Source organism: Bufo gargarizans, chromosome 7, assembly GCF_014858855.1.
Source record: "Bufo gargarizans isolate SCDJY-AF-19 chromosome 7, ASM1485885v1, whole genome shotgun sequence".
Classification (NCBI taxonomy): Eukaryota; Metazoa; Chordata; class Amphibia; order Anura; family Bufonidae; genus Bufo; species Bufo gargarizans.
The window spans coordinates 60,918,634-60,946,309 of record NC_058086.1 but is presented as its reverse complement, the minus strand read 5'-3'; the positions used below and the strand labels follow the sequence as shown (position 1 = coordinate 60,946,309).

At 46.3% G+C, this 27,676-nt stretch overlaps 1 protein-coding gene across 7 annotated transcripts in view; it reads right to left on the bottom strand.

Moving 5' to 3' along the window:
- The window catches only part of RASAL2 (RAS protein activator like 2), a 281,186-nt gene that overhangs the window by 133,503 nt on the left and 120,007 nt on the right, over positions 1-27,676 (bottom strand). For all 7 annotated transcript variants that reach the window (XM_044300543.1, XM_044300544.1, XM_044300545.1 and 4 more), the window contains exon 3: positions 14,983-15,109. In XM_044300543.1, the coding sequence (XP_044156478.1) occupies positions 14,983-15,109 (127 nt within the window). The remainder of the gene's footprint in view (positions 1-14,982; positions 15,110-27,676) is intronic.

Sequence of the window (27,676 nt, the reverse complement as noted above, 5' to 3'; positions counted from 1 at the left end):
ATCTGTGTGGCCTGCCACCGAGTGTTTAATGGCCGCCTCAATCTTGTATGTAGTGAAAGAGGAGCCGATGAGAAGGATATTCTTTGACTCATCCGAAATCAATCCAATTCATTCTGTGCGCAGATGGAGGAAGCGATCCGATGATGCCCAAGCAGCTAATGCCTGGCGCAGAAGAAGAGACAAACATCCGATAAATTAACTGACATGTGGATCAAGCGGCTCATTTTGGGTGCGGTGACGTATTCACGGAGAAGTAAGAAACGGAACATTTCTAAGCATTCTTTATCTATTCCTTCAGAAATTTTACATCTTTTTCAGTGTCTTACTAGCGTTTCGTGCGGATCCGTCATGTATCTGCACAGACGGATCCGTTCAAATAATACAACCGCATGCATCTGTTCAGAACGGATCCGTTTGTATTATCTTTAACATAGCCAAGTCGGATCCATCTTGAACACCATTGAAAGTCAATGGAGGACGGATCAGTTTTCTATTGTGCCAGATTGCGTCAGAGAAAACGGATCCGTCCCCATTGACTTACACTGTGTGCCAGAACAGATCCTTTTGGCTCAGTTTTGTCAGACGGACACTAAAACGCTGCAAGCAGCGTTTTGGTGTCCGCCTTCAAAGCGGAATGGAGACGGAACGGAGCCAAACTAAGGCATTCTGAGCGGATCCTTTATGCATTAGGGCAAAACTGATCAGGTTTGGACCGCTTGCGAGAGCCCTGAACGGATCTCACAGACGGAAAGCTGAAACGCCAGTGTGAAAGTAGCCTAAAGCCCCTTTCACACGGGCGAGTATTCCGCGCGGGTGCGATGCGTGAGGTGAACGCATGGCACCCGCACTGAATCCGGACCCATTCATTTCTATGGGGCTGTGCACATGAGCGGTGATTTTCACGCATCACTTGTGCGTTGCATGAAAAACACAGCATGCTTCTCTTTGTGCGTTTTTGACACAACGCAGGCCCCATAGGAGTGAATGGGGCTGCGTGAAAATCGCAAGCATCCGCAGGCAAGTGCAATTTTCACGCTCGGTTGCTAGGAGACTATCGGGATGGGGACCCGATCATTATTATTTTCCCTTATAAAATGGTTATAAAGGGAAAATAATAGCATTCTGAATACAGAATGCATAGTACAATAGGGCTGGAGGGGTTAAAAAAATAAATAAATAATAATTTAACTCACCTTAATCCACTTGTTCGCACAGCGCGGCTTCTCTTCTGTCTTCATCTGCGAGGAAAAGGACCTGTGGTGACGTCACTGCGCTCATCACATGGTCCGTCACATGATGGACCATGTGATGAGCTCAGTGACGTTACCACAGGTCCTTTTCCTCACAGATAAAGACAGAAGAGAAGCCGGGCTGCGCGAACAAGTGGATTAAGGTGAGTTAAATTTTTATTTTATTTTTTTTAACCCCTCTAGCCCTATTGTACTATGCATTCTGTATTCAGAATGCTATTATTTTCCGTTATAACCTTGTTATAAGGGAAAATAATACAGTCTACACAACACCTAACCCAAACCCGAACTTCTGTGAAGAAGTTCGGGAACCAATCGCGCATTTTCCCGCAACGCACCCGCATCTTATCCGGGCCAAAAACATGACGCCCGTGTGAAATAGGCCTAAGTCTAAAATCTGCTAGGCATACACAAAAAATTTTTTTTTTATAAACTAACAGCTAAAAAACCTAAAAGGGTAGTCAGAATTATCCCCCCCTCGTCCCTGCATTAATAAGAAAAAGGTTCTTCTTTAAAGGGAATGTTTAAATCAGAAAATGTCCTAATGTTTAAATCACATTTATGCTTTTTTTTTAAACATATTTTTAATGTTATTTTTAACTTTCAATGTCATTATCTATAGGTAAACAAAACCATAAAGTCCTGCACTGGCCACTAAGCCTAATCATTGGCGCCACTTCGTCTGTACAAATCCCTTTAATGCAGTCACCTGCTTATCTGTCAGTCTAATCCTGCCTGTAATGATATCACCTCTGTGTATAGATAAGACAGGAACCACCATTCACAATAAGTCATTGTCAAATCTTATCTATTCTTTCCTTGTACAATGACCTCCGCACAGGTCACAGAGCATGTCCCCTCCTGCCCATCGTGTCTATGGCCCATGGGGCTGCTGTAAAGCAATTTTCTAAAATGCTGTTAAGAACGGCTCAAGCAAGATGGCCGCCCCCATAATCATGTTCAGGAAATAGAATAAAGAAATCTGTGATCAGAAAATAAAAACAAATTAGTAACACGCAACCTTTTTTTTTTCTATCTGGTTTTAACACTTTGGTGAATGGCCGTGCTGCCCCAATTGCTCCAGAAGTGGCGACACTCCTCTCGGGGGTTAATGCCAGTACCCCGATGTTGGAACATGATCAATGACATCACATTCGGCGGCCTGGCTCCTGTCTCCCTGCGGCCCCCGGTGATTGGCTGGAGTGGTCATAGCCTATAGGGGGTAGATCGCTGCAGCATGAGGGATTCAGCAAATGTGTCATTGTCTTAGGTCACCTCCTGAACCATTTTTAGGTGCTTTCATAAAATCAAAGGATAAAAATTAAATAAAATAAAATGATCAGGTTGGCAGTAGGACCATAGACCAGGGAATATCGCAACGTGCTGGAAAACTCATCTTTACATCTTATCTTGGCCAAGAGACTGGTTTGAACACTGCTGTCCTCCCAGTAAGAGGAGTCAGGCAGACGGTACATCGCCTATGCAGCTGGGAGTCCCATCCGTACTTCCCGGACATGAATAGTCCAATCAGTCAGCAAACCAGTTGATGTCCTGTCAGCTTTGCTGACGCGTCGGTTTCAGTACATACTTCATTATACAGGCTCTTAAAGAGGACCTGTCACCACTCGTGACATGCCTGTTTTCCCATAAAATAACAATTCTGGAGAAACTTCCCTTAGAACTCTACACTGTGCTGTTCCCCTGTTATTCTTCCTAGAATTGCATAATACAATTCATAACTGGGTGTCACCTGGGTGTCATACCCCCTTCTCAAGGAGGGGTGGTCCTACACAGTCCAGCACTGTTCGCATGGACAGTGTCAGAGTGCAGAAGGACACACCCAAAGCTGGTGACACCCAGTTGTCCATTTTATTCATAAACAGAGGAGTAACAGAGGAACGTGCAATGGGGAAGAGATGATCCAGAGCTTACATTTTATGGGGTATACAGATACTAAAACAGATCTATCAGGAGAGCCGACGGTTCACTTCAAATACTACTGTTCATCAATTATCGTTAAAGGGGTTGTCTCAATTCAGCAAATAGCATGTATCATGTATAAAAAGATAATACAAAGCACTTACTAATGTATTGTGATTGTCCATATTGCCTCCTTTGCTGGCTGGATTCATTTTTCCATCACATTGTACACTGCTCGTTTCCAAGGTTATGACTACCCTGCAATCCATCAGTGGTGGCCATGCTTGTACACTATAGGAAAAAGCACCGGCCTATGCGCACTTCAATGGTCTCGACCACCAGAGAGGCTGACACCTTTTCCCTTAGTGTACAAGCACGGCCACCGCTGATTGATTGCAGGGTGGTCATAACCATGGAAACGAGCGATGTACAATGTGATGGAAAAATGAATCAAGCCAGCAAAGGAGGCAACATGGAGAATCATAATACATTAGTAAGTGCCTTGTATTAACTTCCTCTACATCACGGGTGTCAAACACAAGGCCCGCGGGCCGAATCCGGCCCGCCAGACCTCGTCATGTGGCCCGCGTAGCCGCCGCCGGTCGCCAGCCTTCACCTTTTATTATCACTTCCTGCAGGCGGCCCCTGCAGGAAGTGATAATAAATCGCATAAGGAGCGCTGTGTATTACCGGTACTTACAACTACAAGCGCTCGCCGAGAGGAGGGAGGCTGGGAGGATGGGCGCTGGCAGTGTGAGTCATACGTCACGCGCCTGCGCCGCCCACTTTATGAATGAAGCAGGCGGCGTGGGCGCATGACGTATGACTCATGCTGCCAGCGCCTGTCCTCCCGGCCTGCCTCCTGCCTCCTCTCTGCCTAACGAGCGGCGAGCGCTTGTAGTTGTAAGTACCGTGATACACAGCGCTCCTTATGCGATTACATACAATTACAATTAACTATTAGACATAGGATTATACAGTGAGCGGGGCCCGTGTAGTAGAATAGTCACTGCACGGGCCCCGCTGTCATTATAAAAGCAGATGCCGGCCCCTAGCCCGTGTATTGAGGGTCATTCACTACAGGGACACTTATGGAGGGGATCTGTGGATGACACATAGCATAAGATGCTATATATGTGTCATCCACAGATCCCCCCATAACTGTCACCCACAGATCCCCCATAAGTGTCACCCACAGATCCCCCAAAAGTGTCACCCACAGATCCCCCAAAAGTGTCACCCACAGATCCCCCATAAGTGTCACCCACAGATCCCCCATAAGTGTCACCCACAGATCCCCCCCATAAGTGTCACCCACAGATCCCCCCATAAGTGGTAACCACAGATCCCCCCATAAGTGTCACCCACAGATCCCCCCATAAGTGTCACCCACAGATCCCCCATAAGTGTCACCCACAGATCCCCCATAAGTCCGATACAACCGGCCCTTTGAGGGTGACCAAACTGCTGATGCGGCCCCCGATGAATTTGAGTTTGACACCCCTGCTCTACATGATAAATGTAATTTGCTAAAGTGAGACAACCCCTTTAAGTACATATAAATTGTGATGTGATGCCTAGTGCAGGGCCTAAGGGGGTGGAGCATGACACAGGCATTCAAAGAACATCTGCGAGTCCAAAATAGGCCCTGTACGAAGCATAACACAAGGTTTGATAGGAGCGTTTCTTGAATTGTACAGTATTGCATTGGAAAACACTAGAATGAAAATCTGGGGGACCCAATGGTCCAGCAATGGACCAAAATAAACCAATGGTTGGGAACTCCAGAATCCAAATGCAGAAATATCAGGCAAGATGCTGTCAGCAACTGACATTACAACCCCCTTGAGGGCCTGAAGAAGGTATCCGGAGCATAGCAAAGGTTCTGTATTCACGAATAAGGCCTGAAGAAGGTACCTGGAGCATAGTACATGTTCTGTATTCCATAATAAGACCTGAAGAAGGTACCTGGAGCATAGTACATGTTCTGTATTCCATAATAAGACCTGAAGAAGGTACCTGGAGCATAGTACAGGTTCTGTATTCCAGAATAAGGCCTGAAAAGGGTATCTGGAGCATAGTACAGGTTCTGTATTCCAGAATAAGGCCTGAAAAGGGTATCTGGAGCATAGTACAGGTTCTGTATTCCAGAATAAGGCCTGAAAAGGGTATCTGGAGCATAGTACAGGTTCTGTATTCCAGAATAAGGCCTGAAGAAGGTACCTGGAGCATAGTACAGGCTCTGTATTCCAGAATAAGGCCTGAAGAAGGTACCTGGCGCATAGTACAGGCTCTGTATTCCAGAATAAGGCCTGAAGAAGGTACCTGGAGCATAGTACAGGCTCTGTATTCCAGAATAAGGCCTGAAGAAGGTACCTGGCGCATAGTACAGGCTCTGTATTCCAGAATAAGGCCTGAAGAAGGTACCTGGAGCATAGTACATTTTATCTCCAGTAATCCAGAAGCATTCATTGTTATTACACACTGTGGAGTTTTATTTTTTTAAACCAATTTTGCAACACCCTGTAAAGTGATTTGCTTTTGAGTAAACCATGTCCCTCTAACATACCGGTAACTCTTCCTTAGTTCTAAAGCTTTTGTTGATCTCTCGCTGCTATAAAAGCATCTCCGTGCATGGACTGGAATGTGCAGTTGAAAACACAATGAAAGACAAATAATCCGCAGGTATCTGGGTAAATTCCTTTGGCATTTAGATTATGGATGGGTGGGGACAGTGTCAGGTAAAAACACCTACGATGACACCATCCATGCAGGTGCTGATGCTTCCAGACCATAACCACTGTGTCGTACACGAGAAAAAATAAAGTGCCGCCCAATACTACAAGCGTGAGGGGACGTTCCGGGTAATACGTATTTCACAATATAAATAAATAAGAAATAGCGCTGCCTATTACCAACCGCTACAGGTGTATAGGGTTTAACACACAGACAGGACTTACCCATTGACTGCTAGACCTACGCCACACAATGGCATTATTGTTTTATCGACCCAACCTCTCCACATTTATAGAATTCCTCTTCCCTCTGATTGAGCAATGACTTCGGAGAATCCTGATATTTTTTATATCCATCATGACTGGTCCTCAGTGCCGCACAGAATTGTCCATCATAGATATTGGAGCATAATTCTTAAAGGGGTTTTCCCAGCTTTTTATACTGATGACCTATTCTCAGGATAGGCCATCAGTATCTGATTGTTGGGGGTCCGACACTCGGGACCCCTGACGATCAGCTGTTTGAGAAGGCAGCAGCTCTCCTGTGAGCGTTGCGGCCTTCTCTCCGCTTTCCCAAGTGATGTCACGTTCATCGGTTACGTGGCCTAGGAGCAGCTCGGCCCCATAGAAGTGAATAGGACTGGCTGGCCGTTCATCTACCCAATATGTATGGGGGTGTCTAAACTCTCCCCCAATGGTAAATGTCGAGAAAAAGGAGTATTGGGCACACTGGCTTTCAACATGCCCAATCCTTTTCTTCTCACAGGGGATTAGCCACCAGGAGCCTAGCAGTGGCTCAGGGTACTTTGACACTATCGTTTTTGTTTTCTGGTATTCGGTTCCGTCACAATACCGGAAAAAGACGGATCAGTTTTATCCTAATGCATTCTGAATGGAGAGTAATCCGTTCACTGATGCATCAGTTCAGTCCCTCTTAGGTTTTTTGGACGGAGAAAATACCGCAGCATGCTGCAGTTTTCTCTCCGGCCAAAAATACTGAACACAAAAAAACGGATCCGCCTGACAAATGCCATTAGTTTGCGTCCGGATTGCCGGATCAGTCAGGCAGTTCCAGCGACGGAGCTGCCTGCCGGAATCCTCTGCCGCAATTGTGAAAGTATCCTTACTCCCTTAGTCCGATTGACGACACATGTACACTCGGCCGAGGTAAGTGCATGTGGGGGCCGGGAGGCATAAGTGCCTGACAAATGAGCATTCGGCAGACAGCTGCCTATGGCGTACGGCCACATCCCTAATGGAGGCTTACCTATGATGACAATAAAAGGATCGGGCTGCTGAAATTCACCCTTTTTTCCCCTGACATTTGTCATCAGAAGAAAGTCTGGACACCCCCATATGTATTAGAGAAGCGATGGCTCTCCAGCTGTTGCTAAACTACAACTCCCAGTATGCCCACACTGCCTACAGCTAACAGCCTACAGCAGGGCATGGTGGGAGTTTTGCAACAGCTGGAGAGCCGCAGGTTGGTCAGCCCTGTGATTGGATGGTCTTGCCAAAAATGGTAAGTTCAGCCAACACTTAAAGGGGTTCTCAGGGCTTTTAATATTGATGACTTATCCTCAGGAGAGGTCATCAATATCAGATGAGCGGGGGTCCGACACCCGGCACCCCCACCAATCAGCTGTATGAGGAGACGGCGTGCCCTTCTCTGCTGCTGCTTCGCCATAGACATAGCAGAAGCAGCAGGAAGAGAGACTGGAGACGGCACACTGCGCGCGCCGTCTCCTCATTCAGCTGATCGGCGGGGGTGCGGGGTGTCGGACCCCCGCCGATCTGATATTGATGACCTATCCTGAGAATAGGTCATCAATGTTAAAAGCCTGGAGAACCCCTTTAAAGGACAGGATAGGCCATCAATACTAGATCGACAAGGGTTTGAGACCCCGCACCTCCACCAATCCGCTGGTACCTTGTAGCGCAGAAAGTCGGAAATACTCAGTACCCTCCAATGAGAAGTGGGCAGAGCTGGTAACTGCGGCGTTAAGCTCATGCATTTCAATGGGAACGGCGATGTAGTAACTACACTACACACTGGAATATAGATTGATGAATTTTGCCGTACACAAAAAATACGGATGACTTTCGTGTTGCATCCGTTTTTTTTCGCTGACCCATTGTAACAATGCCCATTCTTGTTGGAAAAACAGACAACCATACTGTCTGCATTTTTTGCGTCCCCATTGAAATGAACGGGTCCTCATCCAACCCGCAAACAATGTGGATGGGATGTGGACCAAAAATACGTTCCTGTAAATGGGGCCTAATTCAGATAAATTTCTTTGAATAACAGATGCCACTGCCGCCCACGATTAGGAATAAAAGATACCGCCGCCACCATCTAAAACGACAACTTCTACATAGTGCACTAATGAAACTTCACGTAAGATAGGCGAAAACATCTGGGGAATTGGCAGGTGGCGCGGGGTCGCTCAGCACTTTGCTGCTAACAGTATTCTTGAAAGAAATGAAATTTTATTTCTGGAATGTGTGAAAATGCCCGAGGTACGTGGAGAGAAGCGTCAACCTAAAGCTCCCAGCATGTGAGAGACCGATCACCAGTCCTGCTAGAAGCCCATTATGGGCAGACACTGGCGGTTCTCTGCTTATCTGCACAATGCGCCAGCACTTTGCCTTGTTGAGCCCTTCAATAAATGCCTCTATTCATACAGCGGCTGTCGGTGCTAGAAAAAAAGGACTTTGCCAAGCGCGGCCAAGGACGGTCTTTAGCATTTGCAAAAAGCAATGCGTTTCAGGACTGGGCTAGTCCTTTCCTCAGGTATTACACCGAGTGTCATGCATGAAGAAGGGACTAGTCCAGTCCCGAAACGCGTTGCTTTCTGCAATTGCTAATAAATAATCCATGGAGACTACGTCTAAAGACCATCTTTGGCATTGCCTGGCAAAGTCCTTTTTTTCTAGTACAGACAGAAAAGTGAACAGACCCCCACGGACTATAATGGGGTCATTAATTTTCTGTTTGCGACATGGCTTTTTTTTTTTACTGGAAATTTTTTTAAAAAAAAGTTCTGCATGCAAGACTATTTTCGGAAGCTCTTTTTGATGGAATCTGCGACAAAATTCATATATGGAGCCTCCTAAGAAGATGTGAACACTAGTGCCCCCTATTGGAGGTGACTTCCCTATAAGTCAATGCCTGCCCTGTTAATGGGCTTTACAACATGGCTTATATCCTACTTATAGTGCAAATCCTGTTAACAACTCAGACACATAGACTCATAGAAAAGCTACCCCCACCACAAGGTGGCACCAGAGGGACAGCTTTCCTCCTTCCTGGAAGAGATCTCACGAGGGCAACTTCTTGTAAACTGCAAACCAGCGTGCAATCATCCAGGATCCAGCTTCTCCAACCACAGCTGTCAGCAGTTTTCAGGCAAGACCAGAAATTCCCCTTTAATGGCTGCTGGAGTGGAAATCAGATGCCGGCAAAACCGAAAGGGTCCAAAGACATCTGATCCAACCGCTGGGACCCCACTATTCACAAGATGGTGATTACTATTACCACTACTGCTACAGTAATAACTGCTGCTAACGCTAATCTCCATCAACTCAAAGAGAAAATGGGGCAACAGTGTCCATTCAAATGGGGGATGGGGGACGCGGAACACCTGCTCTTGTGATTGGTGGAGATCCCAGAGGTCAGCAGCCCAAGATCAGACACATCCCCTACCCTGTGGATAAATGTATCTACCCTAAGGCTACTTTCACACTAGCGTTTTAGTTTTCCGGTATTGAGATCCGCCATAGGGGCTCAATACCGGAAAAAAATGCTTCAGTTTTGTCCCCATTCATTGTCAACGGGGACAAAACTGAACAGAATGATAAAATGCATTCAGTTCCATTTAGTTGGGTGAAGAGCAAACCGCAACATGTTGTAGTTTGCTTTTTGCCCTGGGATGCGGAGCAAGACGGATCCAATACAAGTCAATGGGGATGGATCCGTTTTCTCTGACACAATAGAAAACGGATCATTCCTTCATTGACTTTGAATGGTGTTCATGACGGATCCGTCTTGGCCATGTTAAAGATAACACACCAGGATCCATTTATAACGGATGCAGACGGTTGTATTATCAGTAACGGAAGTGTTTTTGCTGAACCCTGACGGATCTAGTAAAAACGCTAGTGCGGCCCAGGTGGTAAATTTTATATGTGTCTATGTTCTGAAATGAAGCAGAAGTGAAAAGTCTGGCTGGACGAAACCTGAACTACTGGGCCTCGGAAGAGATGAGACCGCGGTCGTGGATCTCCAGGTCTCTGCTCTGATCTATCAATTACACGTATGGTGGAACTTAACATCTGACCTGTGACCTTTTCTAATCAATATATTCAGCTTTCCCACTTTTGAGATTTCCAACCTAGTAATTAAAAAAACACCCAACAGATGGAAAATGTACAATATTCTACCAAAGCTGTACCTAGTACACTGCCAAAGCTGCATCTAGGGCATCGCACTCAGCCAGAGTCCTGCTCAGTACTGACGAGGGGCAAGCACCCCGAAACAGCTGATGGATATCTGGCTTAGCTATTTTCTCTTGTCATGTCCCAAGTCTTGTTAAAAAGTTGGATTTTGACTCATAGGGAGCCACTTTCACAGGGAGGCGCTAGCAAGATGGTTCTGTTTCCTTGAGGGGAAACCATAGCTGTAGAATAGTGATCGCAGCTCAGGACCAGCTGATTTTATCGTTGCCAAGTTAATGAGAGAATCACAAGACGATCATACTGTTACTCTGCTCTCCATAACAGTCTGATTCAACAAGACTTAAAGGGGACCTCTCACTTCAGTAAGTAGCATTCATCATGAAGAGAAAGTTAATACAAGGCACTTACTAATGTATTGTGATTGTCCATATTGCTTCCTGGATTCATTTTTCTATCACATTATACACTGCTCGTTTCCATGGTTACAACCAGCCTGCAATCAATCAGTGATGGTCATGCCTATGTGCGCTCCCATGGTTCTGGCCACCAGAGAGGCTGACGCTTTTTTCCTATAGTGTGCAAGCACGACCACCACTGATGGATTGCAAGGTGGTCTGTAACCATGGAAACGAGCAGTGTATAAGGTGATGGAAAAATGAATCCAGCCAGCAAAGGAAGCAATATGGATAATAACAATATATTAGTAAGCGGCTTGTATTAACTTCCTCTACATGATAAATGCAACTTACTGAAGTGAGAGAATTCCTTTAAAGGGGTTTACCACTCTGTCTATGCTCAGGATAGGCCATCAATATCAGATCAGTGGAGGGGTCCTACACCAGAAACCCCAATAATTAGCTGTTTTCAGCAGCCTATAGGAACAACACAGTGAACACAGCAGTAAGCAGAGGGCTCCATCTAGTGGCTGTGCCGGTTACTGCAGCTCAGCTTCCATGTTGGACCCCCACCGATCGGACATCTCTAAAAACCAGAAAACCCCTTTAAGCTGGCAGTACACAGGATGAGGTCAGCCAATCAGAGAATTGAGGCCGCTGACAGCAAATGTTGGGGGAGATATGATCAGGCAGTTTCAACATGCCGATCCTTCTGTTTTCTGCTGCCAGAGCTGTCGTCTGGCAGCAGCTTATTCCTCTCTCCATGCAGAACATATGTGAGCACATGTATGGGGGAGGGGTGGCGGGAGGGACTGCTGACATCTTATGTGTACGGCCATTGATCGGTGAAATATGCGCTGGAGTAGCCCTCTTAGGCTACTTTCACACCCGCGTTTGGTCCGTCATGGATCTGCACAGACGGATCCGTTCAGATAATACAACCGTCTGCATCAGTTCAGAACGGATCTGTTTGTATTATCTGTAACATTGCCAAGACGGATCCGTCTGAGCAGCGTTTTGGTGTCCGTCTCCGGAGCGGAATGGTGACTGAACGGAGGCAAACTGATGCATTCTGAGCGGATCCTTTTCCATTCAGAATGCATTAGGGCAAAACTGATCCGTTTTAGACCGCGTGTGAGAGCCCAAGATGGATCTCAGAAACGGAAACCAAAACGCCAGTGTGACAGTAGCCTTAAAGACACGCTTGCCAGACTATCACACAGGTTAAAGGTGACCATATATGTACGGATAGTTTGTATCTTTCTAAGGCCTCGTTCACACTTCAGTGTTTGGTCAGTTATTTCCATCAGTTATTGTGAGCCAAAACCCGGTGCGTGCCAGAACCACAGAACAGGTGCAGATCTTTCCATTAGATCTGATCTCTGTGGAGGCTTCACTTCTGGTTTTTGCTCACAAATCACTGATGGAAATCACTGACCAAACACTGAAGTGTGAACGAGGCCAACAGTGGGTTGAAAAGCCTGTATTCCAATACTGCATGGGGTTCACAAACTTATGGGTCTGAAGGACATGATGTCCGAGTCGAGACAGTCAAAGGGACGGGAATATACCATTCCTAGGTGACATACAGAAATACAGGGTAACTTTGTACATGCGTTGCAGGACTTGCCTTGAACAGATCCTGCGTCGTAGTCTGTAGCCCAGAGCTGCAATCACAATTCAGCAGAATTCTCCCAGGTTTCCCAGCAGGATCAACATCAGCACAAAGCTGATGATCTGTATTCTGGGAAGTGTAGTCAGGAGTTCAGGACGCAACTATCCCACTGCTTAATAGGAGACCGGCTAAGATGTTATAGCCGGTCTAATGATCAACTTGTTGACTGTTTCCAGTGACAGCATAATGACAAACTTGTTGACTGTTTCCACTGACAGCCTAAATTCAAATGCCTCTTGGGATACAAAACGATGCAAAGCAATGAATGCACAAAGCTATTCAACTAGATAAATGGCATAATTAAACTGTAAAGAGGTACTTAAAGTTGGGAATCCCCTTTAAATACATAGAGAACGCTGGTTACGAGTAAGGCTACTGTCACACTGGCGTTTTGGCTTTCCGTTTGTGAGATCCGTTCAGGGCTCTCACAGGGCTCTCACAAGTGGTCCAAAACGGATCAGTTTTGCCCTAATGCATTCTGAATGGAAAAGGATCCGCTCAGAATGCATCAGTTTGCCTCCGATCAGTCTCCATTCTGCTCTGGAGGCTGCTTGCAGCATTTTGGTGTCCGTCTGATGAAGTGGAGCCAAACGGATGTAAGTCAATGGGGACGGATCCGTTTTCTCTGACACAATAGAAAATGGATCTGTCCCCCATTGACTTTCAATGGTGTTCATGACAGATCTGTAATGGTTATAGAAGACATAATACAGCCGGATCCGTTCATGACGGATGCATGCGGTTGTATTATTGTAACAGCAGCGTTTTTGCAGATCCATGACAGATCCGCAAAAAACGCTAGTGTGAAAGTAGCGTAAGAGAAACATGAGGCTGGCGGGTGCTGTATCATATTGTCCCACAAAAAATATTCAGCAATTTTTTTTAAACCAGCACCTGGATCTGAATACTTTTGTAACTGCAAGTAATCAAAAATTTTGTATAGCTTAATTATTCAATGAAATCTATCTGTAAAGCGTCACCCGCTGTTTGGCTTTTGTTTTTTAATTTCTCTGTCCACCTCGCCGAGATGGCCGCACATGCTCAGTTCCATCCTTCAACTGCCTCCTGAGCCGTGATAAGGAGAGAGCTGCAGCAGAAAGGACACGTCCCCCTGAACTGCAGCAGAAAGGACACGTCCCCCTGAACTGCAGCAGAAAGGACACGTCCCCCTGAACTGCAGCAGAAAGGACACGTCCCCCTGAACTGCAGCAGAAAGGACACGTCCCCCTGAACTGCAGCAGAAAGGACACGTCCCCCTAAACTGCAGCAGAAAGGACACGTCCCCCTGAACTGCAGCAGAAAGGACACGTCCCCCTGAACTGCAGCAGAAAGGACACGTCCCCCTAAAACTGCAGCAGAAAGGACACGTCCCCCTGAACTGCAGCAGAGCAACTGGAACAATGAATGGTGAGATCTCTGGATCCATGTGAGGTACAGGGCTGGTTCTAGCTTTGTTAGAGAGAGATTGTCATGTACTATGTGTCTGATTTATATTTTTCACATTAATCATGGGACAACCCTTTTAATGATTAAATTAAAGTAACCTATTGGTTGACAATAAAAATCCTAGCACAAATGAAATTAAAATACTTTGTTTCCTTTCTTTTTTTGATGTTGTTGTGGTTCCTTTTATTCCCAGTCCCCTCTTTAATTTAAAAATAAGCTGAGATCTCCCCCCCCCGCCCCCTGCACTTAGATGGAGAGGTGGACCATCCCAGAGCAGGGCGTGTCTCAGACCACCAAAGCACAGTCTGCTGAGAAGCCTTTATAAAAACAAAGTGGGAATCAAAGGAACTGCAGCAGGTATCTTAAAGGAATTTTCCGGGATGTTTGAAATGATGACCTATCAGCGCCGTACATTGTATAGTGGCCGTGCTTGGTATCGCAGCTCAGCTCCATTCACTTCAATGAGGCTGAGCTGTGCCTAGGCCACGTGACTGGCTAAAAAAAGTCACGTGGCCTAGGAAAAGCTGCGAGAAGGCCGCAACAGCTGATTGCTGAGGTCCCAGGTGTCGGACCCCCACTGGTCAGATGCTGATGACCAATCCAGAGGTCATCAGCATCCTTTTAACTATGCATTATGCATTCATTGCAATTTTTTTAATTTTTTTGTATGAACTAGAGGACCACTTTAAGCCTTAAAAAATGAACACAGAGCAGAAGCCACTGGTTTGCATAGTGTTTGAGCTGCACACCATTCAAGAGGGTTGTGGGGTCATCCAAGAGTGGCAAAATCTAGACGCCTAGATTGGGACCTTCTGAGCCCTTTTTCCGGCAGTGACTGGTCACAATAGGCGATCACTTTATAATATTAGTAGCCTGTTCACAAATCTTAAGAAGACGAATCATTTGCTCATTACAAAAACGTTACCCAATTAGACTAATTGTCTAATTTGTCTTAACTCGGATCTGCGCAGTCTACGCCGTTAAGAGGGCAATTAGTAGGCGCATGAGCACATCTCTCTACAGCTGTCAGTCTCCATGAAGTAATACAGCCGGCACTCGCATATGGCGACTAGATCAGATAAATCAACATGATAACTCACCCAGCTTTGAGGCACTCTCTGGTGGATATTCGGGAAACTGGCCCTCAGAGGGGACGCTCACGGTTCTTCGGAGGCTCCGACTTTTTGTAGATTCTGGAGTGGAGTCCTGTACGGTTTCAGCAGACATCTACAAGAAAATGAAGGACAGGACTCAGGGTGAGAGGACAGAAACGGACGCTGCTAATCTCCTCGCAGCTATAACAGATAAAGTCAGCCCCCACTTGATCTCTTTATCCTGCGTGTGATTACCAGCCTAGGAGAAGACCTGGAAGGCTCTTCTCCATGGCTAACGCACGCCCTCTACTGGACACCACCAGGCAGCGACGACGTTACGTGTACTGCTATCTGGTTTGATAGCTTGCAAAACAAGTCTGTGTAGATAGTAAAACCAAATGAATGAGATAAAGACAGGAAGCCATTTACCACCACATTCCACTGGAACAATCCGTAACCCTGCCCAGAACTTGCATAAATTATAACCCAGTAAATGTGTCATTTGGATGGTCACTAGAACCTATAGTATGTGACTGTCAGAATGTCATAGAACCAGAGGAGACAGAGTTTATACATTTGTAGAAGAGTAAAAAAGGTTTTCTGAGCGTTTTATACTCAAGATAGGTCATCAGTATGTGATCGGTGGGGAACACCCCTGCTGATCATCTGTTTAAAAAGGCTGCGGAGCTCTAGGCAGCGCTGCAGCCTCCTCGCAGCTAACCAAGCACAGCATCATCCATTGGATATCGGTTGCGCTTGGTATCCCATCTCAGCCCCATTTACTCGAATAGAACTGAGCCATGTGAGCGATGAACGTGAAGCCACTGGCCAAGGAAGAGGCCTAAGTGCTCAGGGAGCGTTTCCTCCTCTTCGAACAGCTGAACGTCGGGGGTGCCAGGAGTCAGACCCCCACCAATCAGATGCTGATGACCTATCCTGAGGATAGGTCAATAGTATAAAACACTCGGACAACCCCTTTAAAGGGTTGTCACACAAAGAACATTTATCACCTAAACACAAGATACAGATGTCCCTCTCGGCTCCAGACGTAGGCCAAGATGGGTGGACCAGCTTTGGAAAAAATAAAACGTTTGCACAACAGGGTAACACAAAAGTTTTTTTTTTTTTAAAGCTGGTCACCTTGTACCATGTGGAACGGTAAGGAAGGAAACATCCGTAGATCATGATCACGGAGGCCCCCCCATCAATGGCCAGAACAGAGGTCCAAAGCTGGTGTGTGGTACTGCTCCATTCAATGGCAGTGGAACTTACAGAAAGTGGGAACACGTGCATCTCCCCCAGGTACAGTATTGGACTCATTCCTGGTTTTGGCTAATGGAAAATACTGACCAAAATCCTCAAGTTTGAAAGTTGTCTTAGAAGTGCTGTTCTACCAGCGTTGTGCTGGCACAACAAGGAACTTGGCTTCTTGGCTTTTAACCCTACGTGGGATGACTTGGACATGGACAGTGAGATGCCAACATCAGGGCCCGATCCTAATAATACTTGTGTGGTTGAATGGATGTGGATTCTCAGAAATGGGTTTCCATGGTCGAGCACACAAGACCAAAGTCACCTTGCACAATGCCAGGTGTCTGCTGGAGTGGCGTAAAGCCTGGATCTGGAGCAGTGGAAATCTCTGGAGTGAAGACTTCAGTTTTAGTGCACTCTCTTATACTTTTCATCAAGGTCTTGGTGATTACTGATACAGTCACTTTATCCCTGGAAGAGGTCACACTCGATTGTTTGGGTGGGATATACTGTCCATATATTTTAAGAGTGCCCTAGTGGTCAAATTAGTATCGGGCTCGATGCAGATTTTCAGTGAGGGCTTGAGCATGGATTTTGCTCCGTTTCCGCAAAATATGTACGTCTTACTTTCGGATTTTGTTGCTTATTTTCCTCGGTTTCACCAAATCCATTGCAAATCTGCAATGAAAATCTTCAGAAAAACTTACATTCTGCAGATTTCAAAATCTGTAAACGGAGGTCAATTGACATGCTGAAAATTTCAGCAAAGTGTAGATCATGTTTTTAGAGTCTCATCTGCATAGCCGTTACTGTCTTGTGGCAAATCTGCACGTAAAATATGTACGTGAGGCCTTAAAGGGGTTGTCCGTTTTCTGGCAGGTTGGGATCCGCCTGCCATAAAGAATTGGTTGGAACTTATTTGACGGATCCTGGGCTGATGCTTCAGTTCTCCCAGCCGGGCTTTGTTTATCTGGCTGAAGCAGTGACATCATGTGACCGCTGCAGCCAATCATCTGACCTTCTAAGGTGCATCGCTGAGGCCAGTGATTGGCTTCAGTGGTCTTACATTGTCGACGTGATGTCACTGCTACAGCTGGGTAAACAGAGCTGAAGCAGCGATGCAGATCTTTCAGATACGTTCCGAACAGTTCTTTATTGCAGGTGGATCCTGATGGTTGTCCGGTTTCCTCCTGAACCCCGTTAAACTGTTAGACTCAATCTACTGTTGCCTTTTCTCCCCATTTTAAAGGGGTTGTCCATTTTCTGGAGGAAACCTGACAACCCTTGGGATCCGCCTGCCATAAAGAACTGGTTGGAAGTTATTTGAAGGGTCCTGTGCTGCTGCTCCAGTTCTTCCAGCCAGGCTGTGTTTTCCCGGCTGAAGCAGTGACGTCACGTCGATAACACGTGACCTCTGCAGCCAATCACTGACTTTGTCGGGAGCATCGCTGAGGCCAGCGATTGGCTTCAGTGGTCATACACTGTCAGATAAATTCCTGACAGTTCTTTATTGCAGGCGGATCCTGATGGTTGTCTGGTTTCCTCCTGAACCCCTTTAAATTGTTACACTGAATCCACTGCGTCCCTTTCCCTCTATTTTAATACCGATCAGATGCCGAAGACAATGAACACATCCTAACACGACTAAGGAATCCTGACTCAAGAGGTAAAATGACTCAGTCCCACTAGGACACCGCCAAGGAGCTATTTATTTTAGCTGGTTTATACGGTAGTTGATAATTAGGCACACAGAGCGAAAAACAAGAACACAGGCATTAACCGCACAGAGCCACGGGAGCCTTCCACGAATAAAAGGAGTACGTCAGGCTTAGTAACTGCGGGACTACAGGACCCATGCAGGGCCCGAGCCGCAGGATGCCCGCACACACACAAGACCTCTTCTTCCAATTCAAGCCCATGGTGCAGGCATATCATTTCTCTAAATACCAACCCAAAGATTTGCTCGAGCCTCGATGACTTTCCGCAGGTGCGGTCAGGATGCATACGGGTAGATCTATCTGCAGGCTTCCTTGAAGGTGCCAATCACTTGCTTCTGATTCAGAGAAGACAGCATGTCCTTGTAATTACACAGCGAGTGAAAGGCACCCTCATGCCAGCTCTGGGCACAAACAGCAACAGGAAAACAAGTTTTTGGCAGAAGGGCGCGCTTTCTGGAGGGCTCCCTTCAGTGTGTTTCTTATCATTAGCGTTCTGAGTAATCTCTTCAGCCATCGACGATGATTGTAGAGAGGATGATGGCACCGAGAGGTGGAATTACATAAGCCGGAGCGTGGAAATACCGAAAAACTAGCACAGGTGTTACAGGGAGCTGGCGACTAAGCGTAACGCCTTGTAACGCCGGTTCCCCCTACGATACACCTTTCTTTGTGGAGAAATTCACCCGTCAATCTGTAGTCAAATGAGGGATCAAGCAGCCATGGTGTTCGGACTCCGTAGTTTTGACCCGTATCCGATACACTTTTTTTTTTTACAGATCCCATTCATCTCAATGGAGCCGCGAAAGATGTGGACAGCAAACCTGAGTGCTGTTCGCATCCATAAGTTCGTTTTGGGGCCCCGCAAAAAAACAGAACATATCCTATTCTTGTCCGTTTTGCGGACAATATAGGACATTTTTACAGAAAGTAAACAAACAAAAAAAAAATGGTGGCTTGCACTTGGCTGGAATCCGTGTTTTGCGGATCGCAAAATACATAAGGGCTGTGTGCGTGAGCTCTTAGGCGCACCCTCGCCCCACCGCACACAACGCCCAGTGTCTCGCATTCTGCTTAGATTGACAGGGACACGCTTCGCCTGCTCTGAAATCCTCCACCTGTGCCATTTGTTGAAACTTTGGCCCATGCGCAGTACAGTCCGTACCATTCTGCCATTATTGTTACACTGTACGGTTAGGGGAAAAAAAGTATACAGTACAGACCAAAAGTTTGGACACAGCTTCTCAGTCAAAGAGTTTTCTTTATTTTCATGACTATGAAAATTGTAGATTCACACTGAAGGCATCAAAACTATGAATTAACACATGTGGAATTATATACATAACAAAAAAGTGTGAAACAACTGAAAATATGTCATATTCTAGGTTCTTCAAAGTAGCCACCTTTTGCTTTGATTACTGCTTTGCACACTCTTGGCATTCTCTTGATGAGCTTCAAGAGGTAGTCACCTGAAATGGTTTTCACTTCACAGGTGTGCCCTGTCAGGTTTAATAAGTGGGATTTCTTGCCTTATAAATGGGGTTGGGATCATCAGTTGCGTTGTGGAGAAGTCAGGTGGATGCACAGCTGATAGTCCTACTGAATAGACTGTTAGAATTTGTATTATGGCAAGAAAAAAGCAGCTAAGTAAAGAAAAATGAGTGGTCATCATTACTTTAAGAAATGAAGGTCAGTCAGTCTGAAAAATTGGGAAAACTCTGAAAGTAAGGGCTATTTGACCATGAAGGAGAGTGATGGGGTGCTGCGCCAGATGACCTGGCGTCCACAGTCACCGGACCTGAACCCAATCGAGATGGTTTGGGGTGAGCTGGACCGCAGAGTGAAGGCAAAAGGCTCAACAAGTGCTAAGCATCTCTGGGAACTCCTTCAAGACTGTTGGAAGACCATTTCAGGTGACTACCTCTTGAAGCTCATCCAGAGAATGCCAAGAGTGTGCAAAGCAGTAATCAAAGCAAAAGGTGGCTACTTTGAAGAACCTAGAATATGACATATTTTCAGTTGTTTCACACTTTTTTGTTATGTATATAATTCAATTCCACATGTGTTAATTCATAGTTTTGATGCCTTCAGTGTGAATCTACAATTTTCATAGTCATGAAAATAAAGAAAACCCTTTGAATGAGAAGGTGTGTCCAAACTTTTGGTCTGTACTGTACGTCCATCAAATTCAACCGCGGGATGTGGATGAAGGGAAGGGGAGCAGGAAAGCAGAATTTTACACGTATATGTAAGGCCTCATGCCCACGGCGGTATCCGTTTTACTGTCAGTTTTGACTTTAATGGGTCTGCCGTTCGCATTTTGCGGCTAAGTATAGGACATGTTTTTGCGGAATGGACTTACAGATGCGGGGGGGGGAACACTGATCATCAGTGCGCTTCCTGCCTCCGTATGTCCTTTCCTCAAAAAGCGCACCACAGATCCATGGGTCAGCAAATAAAATGCGGATGGCACAAAGAACGCATCTGTATTTTGAGTACCTGCGATTTACAGACTGCAAAATGGATCCGGTCCTGTGCATGGGGCTTTAGGCTGGGGCTACACGGCGACATGTGTTGTGCGACATTGGATCTAATGATTGTCCATGGTGACACAGTGCAAAATGAGACTGCGTTGAGGTCTGTTCACACCCGATGGCTTCTGTGTCGCAGGTCGCAAGCAATTTTTACCCTGTCGATCTTAATGTAAGTCGCCTGCATCTTTTCCTGTGACCTGGTTGTGTTTTTACAGCCAAATCACAGCTCTAAAATAGTCAAGCGACACACCGCCATATAGTCCCAGCATTAAAGGGAGTGTCACCAGGAAGCTCACTGTCAAACCAAGCACATTGCCTCGTAGGGCTAGCTTGGAAGAATCAGTTCAGTGCACTGAAGGCGGGCACAAGCCACTTTGTGCACTCTTGTTTCCTCCTGCTTCCTCTGTCAACCACTCCCTCTCCTTCTTGATTGGCCGAGTTTTAGCATAATCATCCTGTCTTACCCAGTCAATGAAGGAGAGGGAGGGGCTGGCAGAGGACGCAGGAGGAGCAAGCGTGCATCCAGTGGCGCAGACCCGCCCTCGGTGCACTTAACTGCGCATTTGCCTACGGATTAAAAGTACTTTTCCTCCAGAACGAAGCCCCAGATTGCTAAGTGAAAGGGGTCATTACATTCAGCTGAGCTGGTCCTACAAGCCATTGCACACGGTGTGCCGTCCGCATCTTTTGCGGCCCCATTGAAATGAATGGGTACGCACCCGTTCCGCAAAATTGCAGAATGGATGCGGACTCAGAACTACGGACGTGTGAATGGACCCTAAAGCAGGTAATACATATTAGATTTACGTCAGCCGAACCCATCAAATTCGAATGTGTATGGAGTCTTCCTCAGGCGCTGATGTCGGGGGAGATGAGGATTGGGCATGTTGGATTTCAACTGCCCAAACCTTAGTTCTTGGGGGGGATACGGCACCGCTATCGATGTCTGGCAGTGGCGTTCTGCCCTTTCCCCATTCATTACACATGCATACTCCATCAAGCTGAGCAAAAGCGCTGAATAACTATTTGGCCGACAGTTATCGCATGTGTACGGCCAGCTTTAGGGGACGTCCCCACAAGATGGAAATTCTGCGGATTTGAGAAGTAAAATCCAGAGCGTGTTACACTGCCATGCATGTGGACGAATTTTTTTTACAAATCACATCTGCATGGGGAAGAATTTTTCTGTACATTAACTGACAGATTGTTAAACCAGCAGTATGTCAATTTCCATAATTTATAATATACAGTATGCAAATGAGCCTCTAGGAGCAATGGGGGCGTTGCCATTACACCTAAAGGTTCAGCCCTCTCTGTAACTGCCGCGCCCTCTGCACTTTGACTGACAGGCAGTGAAAACGTCATCACATCTCTACCTGTCAAAGTGCAGATGAAGCAGCAAAAAAAAGCAGAGCCTCTAGGTGTAATGGTAACGCCCCCGTTGCTCCTAGAGGCTCATTTGCATATATTACAACTTTATTTTTTCTCAGCAATGCGGGCACATATGTACATGGGACCAACACAGAAGCCTTCAGCTGCCAAGTGCACATGTAACAGGTGTCATAGGTACAGAACGGCTGACAGATGCCCTTTAAAAGGGGTTGTCCAGAATTGTAAAAACATAGCCGCTTTCTTTAAAAACCAGCGCCACACCTGTTCACAGTTTGGCCTCATGCACACGAGCGTTGAGTGTTTTGCGTTCCGCAATTTTCAGAACGGCACGGACAGCCATTGATATAACTGCCTATTCTTGTTCGCAAAACGGACAAGAATAGGACAGGGTATATTTTTCTTGCGGGGCCGCGGAACGGAGCAACGGATGCGGACAGCACACGGAGTACAGTCCGCATCTTTTGCGGCCCCATTGAGTGAATGGGTCCGCTCCGCAAAAACTGCGGCTCGGATGCGGACCAAAACAACGGCCGTGTGCATGAGGCCTTTGGGTGTGGTACTGTAGGTGCAATACCAGACACAACCCATGGACAGATGCGGTCCTGTTTCTGGTCCATGTTTTCCTAATCCTGGACCACCCTTTTAAAAGACTTTATTAGAGGAAGACTCTAAGGGGGGGGGGTTATTGTTTCCAGGCTTTTTGTCATTAGTTCTGTAAACCCGCAATATTTCTTTCGGCACTCACCGCCAGCTTTGGCTGCTGCAAAAACAGTAAGGGCCACATGGATGACGGGCACAGCACCTTAAGGAGATCATGAGACATGAGGGCGACGCACTAGAAACTAGTAAGTCAGCGCGAATCCTGTATAAACACCACGGCTGACAGAAAATAATGCAGTGCGCAGGGAGGTCGCCGCTGGTAATGAGGCCAGTCACAGGAACAAATGTGTCGCCGGCCACCAAGAGGTGACAGTGTTTTCTCTGGGCTCAGCATAGCACGGAGGTGTAAATGACTGTGTACACAGCTGAGGGCGCCGCGCAGCATTCCACCACAGCCCATGCCTGCAAATGTACCGCCATATAAAAGTGTCATTTTACAGACACTATCTCGTCCCAACTGTAGATTGTGTGTCCACAAAGCACCTACCAACAAACGTCACAAAACTGGTGGCTACTTCTAACAAAGAAACAACAGGTCATTTTAAAGGGACAGGTCACACCGAGCATGGTATAGCGTCGGAGGAGCGGAGCAGATTGATATACAGGTCTGTGGGGAAAGATTCAGCAGAACTTGTCTTTTATATCCCTGCGTCTTCTATGCTGAGGAGTCCAGGGGGAGGTCCTACTCATGTATGACTTCTATGCTGAGGAGTCCAGGGGGAGGTCCTACTCATGTATGACTTCTATGCTGAGAAGTCCAGGGGGAGGTCCTACTCATGTATGACTTCTATGCTGAGGAGTCCAGGGGGAGGTCCTACTCATGTATGACTTCTATGCTGAGAAGTCCAGGGGGAGGTTCTACTCATGTATGACTTCTATGCTGAGGAGTCCAGTGGGAGGTCCTACTCATGTATGACTTCTATGCTGAGGAGTCCAGGGGGAGGTCCTACTCATGTATGACTTCTATGCTGAGGAGTCCAGGGGAAGGTCCTACTCATGTATGACTTCTATGCTGAGGAGTCCAGGGGAAGGTCCTACTCATGTATGACTTCTATGCTGAGGAGTCCAGGGGAAGGTCCTACTCATGTATGACTTCTATGCTGAGGAATCCAGGGGGAGGTCCTACTCATGTATGACTTCTATGCTGAGGAGTCCAGGGGGAGGTCCTACTCATGTATGTCTTCTATGCTGAGGAGTCCAGGGGGAGGTCCTACTCATGTATGTCTTCTATGCTGAGGAGTCCAGGGGTAGGTCCTACTCATGTAGGACTTCAGGAAAGGGTCCTTTTATAGTAAATTACAGGTTCAGGAGTGGCTGCTGATGAATCCTACAATGTTATAAAAAAAACTAAGTACTTAAAGGGGCTGTCTCACTTCAGCAAATGGCATTTTTATGATGTAGCGAAAGTTAATACAAGTCACTTACTAATGTATTGTGATTGTCCATATTGTCTCCTTTGCTGGCTGGATTCATTTTTCCATCACATTATACACTGCTCGTTTCCATGGTTACGACCACCCTGCAATCCATTAGCGATGGCCGTGCTTGCACACTATAGGGAAAACCACCAACATTTGTGAGCTCCCGCAGTACAGGCCACCGGAGAGACCAGCACTTTTTCCTAAAGTGTGCAAGCACGGCTATCGCTGCTGGATTACAGGGTGGTCATAACCATGGAAACGAGCAGTATATAATACGATGGAAAAATTAATCCAGCCAGCAAAGGAGGCAATATGGACAATCACAGTACATTAGTAAGTGCCTTGTAGTAACTTTCTTTACATGATAAATGCCATTTGCTGAAGTGACACAACCCCTTTAAGAGGGTCAATTTCGCCTCTACATAAAAAATTAAAAAATCCTGCCATTTTGACTAACCTTACCCCCTAGTCAGGCTTCAGAGGCCACAAAAGGTAGCCATAGGAAAAAAAAAATTGGATACGACTAGATCCTTACAAAACGCGGACACCGGGGTAGATTTACTAATCAAAACGCCTCCGAATTCCTGATCTGGTTTTCCCATCTGGGACATTTATGACATTGCTAGGATATGCCACAACTCTGGGACCCGCTCCCATCTACAGAGAAGGGTCTCAAAGTGAAAGGAGAGCAATCCGTGCGGCTGCCCTCCATTCACGGCGCTTCCAAAAATGACCGCTGGCTTGTCTATTTTTGGAAGTCCCATAGCATTGAACAGGGGGTTGACTCTGCTTGTGTGGCTTGCGCTTCATTCACTGCTCCGAGACTTACAAAAACAACCAAGCACGCTCGTTTGGTGATTTTCGAAAGTCCTACAACAAAGGATGGAGAGCGCAATGTGCTCTCTGTTCACTTTGGGGCCATGTTCTTCAGCTAGGTCCCAGCGGTGGGATAGCTGACCTTAGTCATATCCTAGCATATGTGACCTTTAAGCATTCAAGCCTCCCCACAGAAGGTGGTGTGGTTCACTGCAAAGGGGGCATAATTTAATAGGTTACAAAATTTTGGCGCAAAGTAAGGCCCGTTTCACATTTGCGTTGTTAATTCCGTTATTGAGATCCGGCAGAGGATCTCAATACCGGATTTAAACGGATCTGTTTTGATTTTGCACATCAGGATCAGCCATTAAATACACTGAAAGTCAATGGGTGACGGATCCGTTTTGATTTCGCACATCAGGAGGCATCAGTTCCGTTAGGATGCGGTTGTGTGAAATCAAAACCGAAAAATACATAATTAAGGCTACTTTCACACTAGCGTTTTTCTTTTCCGCCATAGAGTTCCGTCACAGGGGCTCTATACCGGAAAAAAAACGGATCAGGCATATCCCCATGCATTCTGAATGGAGAGCAATCCGTTCAGGATGCATCAGGATGTCTTCAGTTCAGTCATTTTGACTGATCAGGCAAGAGAGAAAACCGTAGCATGCTACGGTTTTATCTCCGGCGAAAAAAACGGAAGACTTGCCTGAATGCCGGATCCGGCATTTTTTTCCATAGGAATGTATTAGTGCTGGATCCGGCTTTTTCCATAGGAATGTATTAGTGCTGGATCCGGCTTTCAAAATACCGGAATGCTGGATCCGTCCTTCCGGTCTGTGCATGCGCAGACCTTTAAAAATGAGAAAAGAAAAAAAAAACTGATCCGTTTTCCCTGATGACACCGGAAAAACGGATCCGGTATTGCAATGCATTTTTCTGACTGATCAGGATCCTGAGAAATGTCAGAAAAAATGACATATGTTTGCATACAGTTTGCCTGATCAGGCAGGCAGTTCAGGCAACGGCACTGCCTGCCGGAATCAAACGACGCAAGTGTGAAAGTACCCTAAATATGTTGAAAGTCAATGGGCGACGGATCAGTTGTTTTAGGCTTCTACAAAAATGGATCTGACAGCTTGCAGCGGTTTTGTGTCCAGTTACAAAACGGAATGCTGCCGGAACAGAAGACATCCTGGCGCACCCTGAACGGATCTCTTTCCGTTCAAAATCCATGAGGACTATGCGGAAATGTTTTTTACTGCCGAAATACCGGAAAACAACGCAAGTGTGAAACAGGCTTAAGGCTATGTTGAAAAATAAGGGGCAGTAACGTGTTAAAACCTAGAGTTTATTAGGACAATTAAGATCCCAAAATTGGGAAGAGAAAGCCCCTACCAGACAAACTGTACAAACATCGACCAGGGACCTACACTAATACGCTTGAATATGGGGCGGAGGTGGAGCTGACCAACAGACACTGTATAAAGACTACGGCGGTGTACCATAGGTCTATTAATATGCCAATAGGCGAGAGAAAGGGTACATCTTACCGGTAGCAAACGTCAGGACCCTGTAGTCCAATGCACGGGGGGGGGGGGGGGGGGGGGGGGTGAAGGAGATTCTTATGCTTGAATGCGACCTCCAATCGGTTGTACCTTGGTGCCAAAGGGCCACAGGGAAAGTCTGTCCCTGTTAATGCCCTACTTGGCCTATTAATCCCTAAGGTAACCTCCTAACACGGGGTCCTCTCCCTGCAAGGGGTGGCCCAGTCCGGAACCTGACCCTAATTAATGAATCCTAGATGGCCCTGTGGGGACCGGAGAATTGGCCCTATTGGGGGTAAGAGCTACCAGGGTGTGAGGAACTAGTGATGGTAGATATATTCAGAGTCCCTACGCGTTTCGTTTGGGAATATATCATGCTTTAAAGGGAAAAGGTACCTCCACTTCTAAAGGACCCCCTAACTCATCAGGGGACAGGGGTCACGAGTAGAGGAAGTGTCCCCGCTCCTAAGACAGCTAGATGGTTATTTTTCCCCCCTCCCCCTCCCTCTATCTGAGATAATCATCTCGTTACAGAGCAGTACACCCCGGGAGGGTGCTTCCGCACCTTCTTCCCTCAGGTACCACCTTTTTCATTTTTTCTTAAGGCTATGTTGACATCTGCCTTGAAGGCTCCATTAATGGTCTCCATCACAGATTCCGTCACAAATACAAGACAAAATAGTGCAACTCGTTGTAGTATTTTGTCTAGTAGAATGCTAGGCTTTCTAACAGGACCTTGACGGATCCCATTATAGACAATGCGGTATGTCAGTCGCCATTCGGCTCCGGCGCTTCCATTATTCTTACTGTACTGCTCAGTATATAACAGAGCAGAACAGTGGAAACAGATGCACTGGTGTGAACCCAGCCTTGGCCAACCAACTGGCCTATAGATGCACCATTTCTATCATACAGTGCGATAAATCTGGCGCATTTACGGACTCTCTCGTCTACGTTTACCACATCTAAATATTGGACAGGACTAGTAAATATTCCCCAATATTTTCCAAGGGAAAATCTTGGTCGATTGTGGCATGAATAATTGGTAACTGAGAAAAATGTGAGTAATGTTAAATAAATGCCTCTAATTGCTCACTGATCCACCCCCGTCAGAGCATACTGAGAGTTGTAGTTCTGCAACAGCTGAAGAGCCGCAGGTTGGAGACCACTGGACTACGGGATTTTCAATAATCTCATTGCAAATGTCATTTTTTCCTGCTGACTGCTACATATAAATGTTCACAGTGATCTGATTTCCGGATGATTCAAGAATGGCAGATTGCTGATATACAGAGGGCTCGTTGTGTTTATAGACGTCTATATTTAAAGGGGATGTCCATTTTCCTCCTTAAATGCATCCAATC